The 10,375-nt window shown below is 60.6% G+C and overlaps 1 protein-coding gene across 4 annotated transcripts; it reads left to right on the top strand.

Moving 5' to 3' along the window:
* Positions 1 to 771: 771 nt before the first annotated feature.
* On the top strand, positions 772 to 9,779 carry CTDSP1 (CTD small phosphatase 1). Of its 4 annotated transcripts, none has more exons than XM_070386775.1 (7): positions 772 to 1,072; positions 2,465 to 2,613; positions 3,051 to 3,152; positions 3,342 to 3,398; positions 4,050 to 4,142; positions 4,282 to 4,467; positions 8,294 to 9,779. In XM_070386775.1, the coding sequence occupies exons 1-7, from the start codon at positions 1,006 to 1,008 to the stop codon at positions 8,489 to 8,491; spliced, it is 852 nt and encodes a 283-aa protein (XP_070242876.1). In that variant the 5' UTR covers positions 772 to 1,005; the 3' UTR covers positions 8,492 to 9,779. The 4 variants fall into 4 exon arrangements, with proteins under 4 accessions (XP_070242876.1, XP_070242873.1, XP_005889712.1 ...); XM_070386772.1 differs by having other exon boundaries at positions 779 to 1,072; positions 3,048 to 3,152; XM_005889650.3 differs by lacking the exon at positions 8,294 to 9,779 and adding an exon at positions 5,180 to 7,048 and having other exon boundaries at positions 787 to 1,072.
* The last annotated feature ends 596 nt before the right edge of the window (positions 9,780 to 10,375 follow it).

Below are 10,375 nucleotides of genomic sequence, written 5' to 3'. Positions count from 1 at the left end.
AGGGTTTCATTTCTTCGAGGTCTGTAGGATTTGTCTATGCGAAGCGGTAGGAAGTGCATTCAGGCAGGACGAACAGCACGTATAAAGGCCCTGAGGCGTGGAGGCCCTTGGTTTCAGGCAAGAAAACCAGGTGGCTGCAGTGGGTATGGGGAGTGGAGGTGGCCGGGCGCCCGGTGAGGAGAGGTCGGCAGGGGGCACCCCGGGGCAGACAGCTGGAATTTCTACAGGTCCGGGTTTAGAGAAAAGGGGCCGAGACTGAGAGTAGGTCACGGTCTGGTTAGGGACCTAATTGTGTGGATCTGCATAGTCGTTGGGAGGTGCAGCAGAGGCTTTGCACACTCACGACTTCCCCTGCGACCACCGGAGAGAAGACCCACTTTTCAGACCAGATGGTGTTATCCCCATTTCCCAGATGAGAAGACCGAGAAGCTGCCAGTCCCCGACCTTTGGAATGTTCAGAGGTGGAGTCGCGCTGCCTCGGGGCACTCCCGGCGCGGGCGCCCCGGGCGGGCCCTGGTCCCGGGCCGCTTAGCGCGGAGAACCGTGGGCCGGGGTGCCGGCCCTGCCACGCAGCCGCAGAGGCTTGGCCTGGCTGGCGGGCGGGCGGCGGGAAAGGAGGCGGCGCCCCCGGGAGCGCGGCAGGAACCTGGCCGGGCCCGCCTCCTTGCCCGCCGAGCAGCGCCGGCCCCTCAAGTGATGAAAGCCCCGGCCGAGTCCAGGTCACGCTGAAGCCGTTGCCCTTTTAAGGGGGAGCCTTGAAACGGCGCCCGGGTTCCATGTTTGCATCCGCCTCGCGGGGAGGAAACTCCATGTTGTAACAAAGTTTCCTCCGCGCCCCCTCCCTCCCCCTCCCCCTTAGAACCTGGCTCCCCTCCCCTCCGAAGCTCGCGGGGATCCCTCCCTCCCACCCCTCCCCTCCCCCCCGCGCCCCGATTCCGGCCCGAGCCGGGGGGGAGGCCGGGCTCCCGGGCCAGAGTCCGGCCGGAGGGGAGCGCGCCCGGCCCCATGGACAGCTCGGCCGTCATTACTCAGATCAGCAAGGAGGAAGCGCGGAGCCCGCTACGGAGCAAAGGTACTGGGGCGCGCGGAGGGGCGCTTAGACCCGGCGCCGCAAATAGGAGGGAGCCGAGACTCTCTCGAGGGCGACAGTTGCCGCCGCCGCCCGGGGCGCCCGCCTTGGCGGGACCCGAAGCTTCCAACTGGAGGGGAAGCTGGGTGAGAGTTTGAACTTGCAGAGACTCGGAGACCCGGGGCGGGGCCTGGCGCGTTTGGGGGCGCTTCGGTCTGCTCGAGGTGGGGAAACTGAGGCAGGGGTGGAGCACTGGGCGCCCTCCAGTTTTCGTAGACTGGGTGTGCGCGAGGCCGAAGAGTCGTCCCCCCCCCTACTCCCCCATTGGCGCCAAGGGGGCTGGGAGATGGGGGGGCTGAAGAGGGCGCCTTCAGGCCACCAGCTGAGACTCCGCCCCCTCCGGGCCGCGGTCTGGCTGGGTCGCGGGAGGGGGCGCAGAGGTGACAGCGGGCTGGGGAGGGTTGGAAAGATCTCCCGCTAACACAGGGCCACGTTCCCCACAAACTTCCGCGTCCCGCGTGGAGGCGCGGAGAGAGACAACCACTTCTAAGGATCGCCCGCGCGCCCGCAGAAGACGCGGGATCGGACCGCGCACTTGGCTCCCGGAGCCGGTGGGCGCCGTGTCTGTGCATACACTCAGCGACCCGAGATGCCGCCAGCTTGGGCCGGGCACCCCGGGACTGATGATTCTGGTCTAGGGGGTCTGCTCCTCCCTGTCCTCGTGTGGACTTAAGAGGCTAGGAAGTCCTTCCAGGTCTGTCCACTTCTGGCCGGGACCTAGGTCCTCCCGGGGTCGAGGGTGGGGGGTTGGATAGGGGGTCGGGTGGAGGGTCGGCCAGTCTATCAGCGGGATCTAGGTTGGAGGTCCTGGCGGGGGCGGAGGAGGAGGAGGAGGGGCCAGTAGGTGGCCGCAGGACGCTAGCTTCAAGCCCCCACCCCCTGTGTCTGGGCCCAGCTTCAGGGAGGACTTTGGACCTCTGGAGGTGGAGGATGGAAGGAGGGCGGGAGTGGGCCCCAGGGCCCCAAGCCCCAGCCCTCTTTGGTAGGGGCCCCATGACCAGGGGCTGCTCGGGTCCGGTGGGTGTCAGGAGGTGCCCCTATGCACTGCTCCCCCCGCAGAGATGGAAACTGTTGGGAAGAGAAAACACCTCCTGTCCCAGCCTCCAACCAGCCCACTCCCTAGTGTGGGTGACGTTGTAGCCACATTAGAAGAACTTGTGGGGAGCGGAGGGGTGGCCTGGAGCCAAGACTGTCAGGCTGCCACCTTAGTGTGTCTCCCTCAATGAAGGAACCATGGCCAGATCCTCTCAGCCCAGGGGTTGGCAGCTGGGCATATAGGCACAGCCCTGCAGGCCAGGCAGTGTGCATGCCCCACCTTGGGCCTCCTTGCTTCAGGTGACCAGAAGTCAGCAGCCTCTCAGAAGCCCCGGAGCCGGGGGATCCTCCACTCGCTTTTCTGCTGTGTCTGCCGGGATGACGGGGAGGCCCTGCCCGCCCATAGCGGGGCACCCCTGCTCGTGGAGGAGAATGGTGCCGTCCCCAAGGTGTGTGCTGGCCAAGTGGGGGCTATGGGGGCACCTGGACTCAGCCCTTCGGGGGGTGTAGGGGAAGGGGGCTCTTCATGACGTGCTGCTAGGCCCTGTGGAGGAGGGTGAAGCCCCCCTACCCCCCACCAAGCCCTCCACCCTCCCAGGCCTTCCCAACCCTGACTGCCTCCTAAGGGCCCCCAGCCCCGAGGATTCTGAATTTCCCCTTCAGAAGTGGAGGCTTTCCTCTGCGTTGGTTTCCCAGGTCAGGAAGTGAAGCCCTGAGAGCCAGGCAGCCTACCCCCAGGCTCCAGGGTTGGCAGGGGCAAAGCTGGGAAGGGGCTGGTGTTCCCACTCTGTCCTTGGGGCTCTCCAGGAAGAGGGCTGGGGTAGGAAAAATAACTGGGGCTTGAGAGAGGTGGCAATAACCAGCTCCCCCCTTGTCCCCACAGCAGACCCCAGTCCAGTACCTGCTCCCTGAGGCCAAAGCCCAGGACTCGGACAAGATCTGCGTGGTCATCGACCTGGACGAGACCCTGGTGCACAGTTCCTTCAAGGTGGGCCCCCGCCCAGCAGCCCTCAGGCCCCGGTCTCTGAGCCCTAGATGGGATTTTGATAAATGTGGAATTGTCAGAAGTCCAGAGAGGATGTGAGACTTGGCTGAGGTCACACAGACCCTGACCTGGCCTGGGAGGGTGGTCCTGGCGGGCCTTGCCCCAGCTCCAGCAGCTCTCTTCCCTCTGCAGCCAGTGAACAATGCTGACTTCATCATTCCTGTGGAGATTGATGGGGTGGTCCACCAGGTGAGGGGCTGGGGGTGGGGGGGAGGTGGTAGGGTTGGCATCTGTCTTCCAGACCCCAGGTTCCTCCCACCAGTCCTGAGAGCCCTAGATGGGATTTTGATAAATGTGGAATGTCCGGGGCCCAGAGAGGGTGTGAGACTTCCCTGAGGTCACACAGACCCTCAGGGACTTGGCCCAGCTCCAAGGCCTGCAGGGAGTGGGGTGGGGGGTCTTCCTCGGTGCCCCCTCGCCCCCACCCTGCCCGGGACCCAGTTCAAGTAATTCAGGATAGGTTGTGTGCTGTCCAGCCTGTTCTCCATTACTTGGCTCGGGGGCCGGTGCCCTGCAGCCTTGGGGTGAGGGGGTTGCCCCAGGCCCCCACATCCGGCCGAGGCCCTGGCGGAGGAAGGGGTGGGAATTAGTGATTCCCTCTGAGGTAGGGCCCAAAGACAGGAGTCGGAGGTTATTTGATCCTCTTCGGGGACAGTGGGTGGTTTACCTGGCGGTGGTGGGGGTGGCTGGCCAAGTGGAGCCCACGGGCCCCGGGACCAGCTGCCCTCCTGTGCTCCTCTACCTCCTGCACCTAACTCCTGCACAGCCCCGGCTACCCCACCCTGCCCCACCCTGCCCAGGCCCATGGGCCAGCAGTCCCCTCACTGGCCCACCCCCCAGGTCTACGTGCTGAAGCGGCCCCACGTCGATGAGTTCCTGCAGCGGATGGGGGAGCTCTTCGAATGCGTGCTGTTCACCGCCAGCCTGGCCAAGGTGAGCCCTCCACCCTCCGCAGGGCTCCCTGGGCACCTCTGCTTCCTGTCTGCCTCTGACACACAACCACTGGGCAGAGGTCTCTGGGTCCGTCTTGGCGCCCTCCCTGCCCCCGATGACCCACCTCCCACCCCCCCAGTACGCAGACCCGGTAGCTGACCTGTTGGACAAGTGGGGGGCCTTCCGGGCGCGGCTGTTTCGGGAGTCGTGTGTCTTCCACCGGGGGAACTATGTGAAGGACCTGAGCCGACTGGGCCGAGACCTGCGTCGGGTGCTCATCCTGGACAACTCGCCCGCCTCCTACGTCTTCCATCCAGATAACGCCGTGAGTGCCCGGCAGGATGGGGGTTGGGGCCCTTCGGGGGTCTGGTCCCTCCCGTTCTTCCCTCTTTTCTCTCCTCGGTGGCCCCTGGCTGCTGCCTGCTTACCTTGTCTATCCACAGCTGCCCCAGGTCTCTTATCAGTCACTCAGCCCGTTCTGCCTGCATGGACAGGGGGCCTGCCATGGGTTTGGGTCCCTTGCTGGGCACTAGAGCAGTTTCCACTTCATCCTAACAGTTGTGAACTGTTAGTGGATCCCAGAATTAACTTTTTTAAAAAATGAACCGAAAAAAAAAAAAAAAAATGAACCGAAACTGTCCAAGTGCTTAGCACACAATAGGGTAAGGGCTTCCCAGGTGGCGCTAGTGGTAAAGAACCCGCCTGCCAAAGTGGGAGACATAAGAGACGTGGGTTGGATCCTTGGGTCAGGAAGATCCTCTGGGAATGGCAACCCACTCCAGTATTCTTGCCTGGAGAATCCCATGGACAGAGGAGCCTGGAGGGCTACAGTCCATGGGCTCCCTAAAAGTTGGACACGACTGAAGAGACTGAACTCAAACATGCAGGGTTGAGTATGGTTCCCTAAAACTTCTGCTCTGACTTGTGTGGTCAGTGCAACTTACTGGGGAACGGTGAGTGAGGGTGCTCGGGGCTGATCTGGACGCTCTGTGCCCAGGGCCCCCTGCCCCCCTCATTGCCCCGCACCCATCTTCCAGGTACCAGTGGCCTCATGGTTCGACAACATGAGTGACACAGAGCTCCACGACCTTCTGCCCTTCTTTGAGCAGCTCAGCCGTGTGGACGACGTGTACTCAGTGCTCAGGCAGCCTCGGCCGGGCAGCTAGTTAGGCGCCACGGGGCTCGGACCTGCCCCTGACCACACCCGCACCCCTCTCACTTGGACTCTGCCTTAAGAAAACTCAGCGCCATGGGGAAGCGGGGTCTCTCCCCACCAGCCCCGCCACCAGCCTGGCCAGGCTCTGGAGGGGGCAGCAGGCTGCACGGAGGGCGATGAGCCCCTGGGTCCCTGAGTCAGTGCCTTAGAACCTCCTCCTTGGGGGACCCGTGGGGCTCTGCGTGCCACTCCCCCTTCTTTCCTCTGTCTCTCTGCACCGCCATGTTTCTCTGCTGCCAAATTGGGCCCCTCAGGCCCTTCCGGTTCTGCTTGGGGGAGGGGCAGGGTTTGAGCTGCCCTCTGCCTTGGACCCCCCCCCCCCAGCCTGGGAACAGTGGACACCAAGTGCCTTGCACAGAGCCCTCTTCCCAGCCGATTTTCCCAGGGCCACAATCCGGGTCAGCTCTGCCTGGAACAGCCTTCAGGTTGCTGCAATCTAGGCTGGTGGGGCAGGACTCCGTCTCCCCACCTCTTCCCTGGGGACTGCTGCAGGCCCCCCTCACCCCACCTCTGCCTAGGGCGGGGAGGGTTGATCTGTTTTCACTTGTGAAGGGAGCAGGGGTCTGTTGTTCAGGACCCCAGAATCCAGCTGCTCTGGGCTCACCAGCTGCTGAGGGCTACTTCCCACACTGCCCCAAGTTCCAACCTCTCACCTCTGCCTTGGCCGCCCTGGAGGCCCTGGGGCTTGGCGCCCCCAGCTCCGTGTGGGGGCCCAGGCAGTATCCTGCGGTGCCATATAAATATGTATATGTGTATATAGACTTTTAGAGGAGGGGGAGAGGGAAGGGTCCAGGTAGAGACACCCTTCCCTCTCCCTTTCCTGGGCCCATAAACAAGGGGGGGAGGAGGGAAAGGATTTTTACATTTTTTAAACTACTATTTTCTGAATGAAGCAGGCTGGCCCAAGGGGCCCCAGGCCCTGTCCTTTGTCCCTCACACCCTCTCTGCTCCATTCATTCATTCATTCAAGAAACATGTATTGAGCACCTTTTCTGTGCCCAGTGCTGTGCCAGGCCCACCAGCAGAGTTTGTGTGTGGGTCTCTCTAGACCACCTAACTGGTGCCTCCCCACCCCACCCCATATTTCACCGGTGCCTTTAGGGGATCTGTAGGAGGTGGGACCCTTCTTGTGGGGTTTGGGGGTCTCCAGGAAACCTGGCCAAGCTGTCCCCCAGCCCCTGTGCCAACCCCACCCCTGCAGCCCCTCTGCTTTGCCCCCTGCTGGCTGGGGGCAGCTCCCAGGACGTCCTGCCTTCTAGCTCTCAGTCCTTTATCTGGAATCCCTCCCCCAAATGCTGAGTCTGGAGGCCAGAGCCTTGGGCTCTCCCAAAGGCCTAACGGTTAAGGGGACCCACATACCAGTGCCAAGGGGGATGTCAGGTGGACGTGTCATTACCCTCCACCCCAGACAGCTGAGGGTGGGAGGGAGAACAAAGTTGGTCTGACTCAGGTGACCCTCCCATCTAAGTGCCTTCTCTGTAATGGAGAACCCCACAGTTTGATAAGAACTAAAGCTAAAGCCAGACCCCCCCCCCCCAATCCTGGCTGTGTGGTTATTGATGGGAAGGGGGCTGTTGAAGTTGGGGGAATGTCCAGTGAAGCCACACCTGCTTCAGCAAACCCTGTGGAGGGAAGGGCTGCCCTCACCCTTCCAGGGGCATCAAGCCTGAAAATGCAAACTTTGAATGGGTCCGAGTGCATCTGTGCCGTTTGCTGTTTAGTCACTAACTCGTGTCCAACTCTTCTGAAGCCCTGTGGACTACAGCCCACCAGGCTCCTCTTTCCATGGGGTTTCCCAGGCAAGAATACTGGAGTGGGTTGCCATTTCCTTCTCCAGGGATCTTCCCTCCCACCCGGGGGTCGAACCGGTGTCTCTTGCATCGTGTGCGTTCGCAGGCGGACTCTTGACCGCTGAGGCACCAGGAAAGCCCGAGTTCATCTGACTGTTATTTAATTCTACCCGTTTTGGCCTCAGTTATCTGATCAGCAAAATGGAGCTAGGCCCTCTTTGCAGAAGTGATTAAGTAATGCCTGCATCGGGAGGACTCCATAGAGTATTAGCTCTGAGGCGAACTGAAATGCGTCCGTAGGAGAGGCCCCTGGAAGGTATTTGGAGACTGGAGGGGTGTGGTCTCCGCCCCGGAGTGGAGGGGAGGGACCCGTGAGGCCCCAGAGGGTGGAGGGGAATGGGGCGAGCTAGAGGGAAGCCAAGTTCAGCTCCAAACGGAACTTGGAACGCAGCTGACCCAGGCCGCGCGCGGACGGCCGAGGCGTCGCTGGCAGCGCTGCGCCGCCGGACCCGGCTGCGGGCAGGCGGAGGCGTCTGGGGCCCCGCGGGGGTGGGTGGGGTCGCGGCCTCGGTCTGGTTCACCTCCGTGGCCCTCCCCCGCTCCCGGCCGCGGCCTCTCACTACCCGCCGGCCGCACCCTAGCGCGAGCCTCCGGCCCACTTCCTGCCTCCGCCCCTGCGGCCCTGGCAGAACTTCCTTTGCGAAACTGGGCCGCCCCGGGCCTTGGCAGGAAGTGCCCTCCCGGCTCGCCCTCGCCTCCTGGCCGCTAGAGGCCTCTCTGTCCTCGCGGAAGCCCGGGCTCCCCGGCGCCGGGCCTCTCCCGCCGGCCCCCTGCCTGGGCGCAGACCCTCTCCCCGGGGCTGGAAGGATGAGGGCCGGCCTAGAACGAGGCCCTTTCCCGGGGGTGGGTAGCTTTTCCCCCAACCCCCTATGCACTGGGGAGAAGGAAGATTTGCCCCTCTCAAATCTGATTCCGGGGCCCCGCTCCCCCCATCTCCACCCTCTGCCTCTCCCAGTCCTCATCCCCTCACCTTGTGACTTCAGCCTCCTGGCGCTCCAGACGCTGCCGTGTCCCCCCAGGTCTCTGCAGCGTGTGTGTGATGCTGCCCCCTCCCCCCGCCCTCTCCCCTCTACTTTTCCTGGTAGAAAAGCGTCACGAAGCCATCACCCGGGAGGAGAGCCCGCAGAACCCTGAGCTCCAGTCCCAGTCTGAGCCGAAGCCCGAGAGCCCTTGGCCGGGTCAACACCGAGCCCTCCCTGCCTCCTGCCCGGCCCTCCTCGGGGTCCTGCTCTATTTCCTGCTCTCCATGCAAACACTCGCCCCTCGCCATATTTGCATCCTGAAGGGCCTGTCACTGCAGAGAGTCACCACCGCTCCCAACTTTGAGACCTCAGCCTGCCCCCACACACACACAGACTTCATCCACAGAATTCAACGCGACAACGTGGACTGTGGTGCCAGGCACTGGGCCAGGACCCGGGGATATGCCATGACTAGGATGCGCTTCTGCTCTCAAGGAACTCACATCCTAGTGTGGAGAACAGACATCTGAATATGCTGTCCAAACCTGAAATGCTGCAAATGCGGGGGGGGGGTGCAGGCAAGAGATGACATGGGGGAGGAGCACAGGGGACACCGTAACCTCCCCTGGGGTACATGGGGAGCCTGGAAATCCTTGCCAAGGATTTGGGAAGGAGGCAAGGTTCAGGGGAAGGTGGTCTGTGCAGGGAGGTCCAACGGGAAAGGAAGCCAAAGCCTCAAGGAACACACTAGGGAGCGTGGGAAGTGACAGTTTCGAAATTGCACACAAGGGGGGAAGGAGGGGAAATGACACTGCAGAAAAGCAGGAGCGAGATAATGCAGATCTGTAGCCAGACCAAGGGGGTGGCCTTTTCCTTGCAGGGAGGGGGCGCCACAGAGGGACGCTGAGCGGGAGAGAGGCACATGCAAGCCTGGCAGCCACCCGTTGGAAGCTGCATTGGGTGTGTGTGTGTGTGTGTGTGTGTGTGTGCTGTTCTGTCCAATTCTTTGCGACCCAATGGACTGTGCCAGGCTCCTCTGTCCATGGAATTTTCCAGGCAAGAATACTGGAGCGGGTTGCCATTTCCTGCTCCAGGGGAATCTTCCCAACCCAGGGATCAAACCCGCATCTTTGTCTCCTATGTTGGCAAACAGATTCTTTACCACTGAGCTACCTGGTTAGGGACCTAAGACTCTCCCTAAGGGGAGACCACAGACATGGTTTCAAAGACAGAGGATGAAGACCTGAACTGCAGCCAAGACAGTGAAGAGGGAAGGACGAAGTGATGGATGTGACACAGGAGATGAACTTGGCAGGAAGCTGCGGCTGGTTGGCTCTTGGGACAGCGGTGGAGGGGAAGGAGGAAGGCAACCTGACTTCTGGCTTTGGAGACTGTGAACATGTCTCTACCTGAGGGGCTTAGTTACTTACTGTTTGCTTGTTACTCACAGAATCATGGATACACCACTGCTGACAGGAATATACATTTGCTGCAGCCTCTTTGGAGAATAATTTGACCGTTGAAAATATTTTTAAAATGCAGACACTTTTTCATCTGGCAGTTGGATTTTTAGGAGTTTATGTGGTAGATAAAATGTATATTCATGTAACTGTATGCATATGGGTATTAATTTTGTTGGTAATACCTGATGCGAAGAGCTGACTCATTTGAAAAGACCCTGATGCTGGGAAAGATTGAAGGCAGGAGGAGAAGGGGACGACAGAGGATGAGATGGTTGGATGGCATCACTGACTCAATGGACATGAGTTTCAGTAAACTCTGAGAGTTGGTGACGGACAGGGAGGTCTGGTGTGCTCCATGGGGTCCACGGGGTCGCAAAGAGTCAGACACGACTGAGCGACTGAACTGAACTGAGCAGCAAAGCACTTGAAATAACTTCAGTGTCCAAGAATAAGGAACTAGTTAAATAAATGTTGCTGTATCTATACCAGAGAATACTATATAATGATGAAAAACAATGAGGTGGAACTATCTATCTACAGATAGACATAGACCGTTCCATGTCTGTCTACAGATACAGAATGATCTCCAAGATAAACCAGTCAACAAAGCAAGCTTCCTAACAATGGTGATGGTGGTTCTCCACTAAAGAGAAATATAAAAGTAGGTACAAATACATGTATATAATTTTGTATACTCCTGTAAGGTAGACAAGAAATGGAAATTGTGGCTAACTGTGGGTAG

This window comes from Bos mutus, chromosome 2 (genome assembly GCF_027580195.1).
Source record: "Bos mutus isolate GX-2022 chromosome 2, NWIPB_WYAK_1.1, whole genome shotgun sequence".
NCBI lineage: Eukaryota > Metazoa > Chordata > Mammalia > Artiodactyla > Bovidae > Bos > Bos mutus.
Note: the sequence above shows the minus strand (reverse complement) of the source record. Positions and strands in the feature narration are given on the sequence as shown.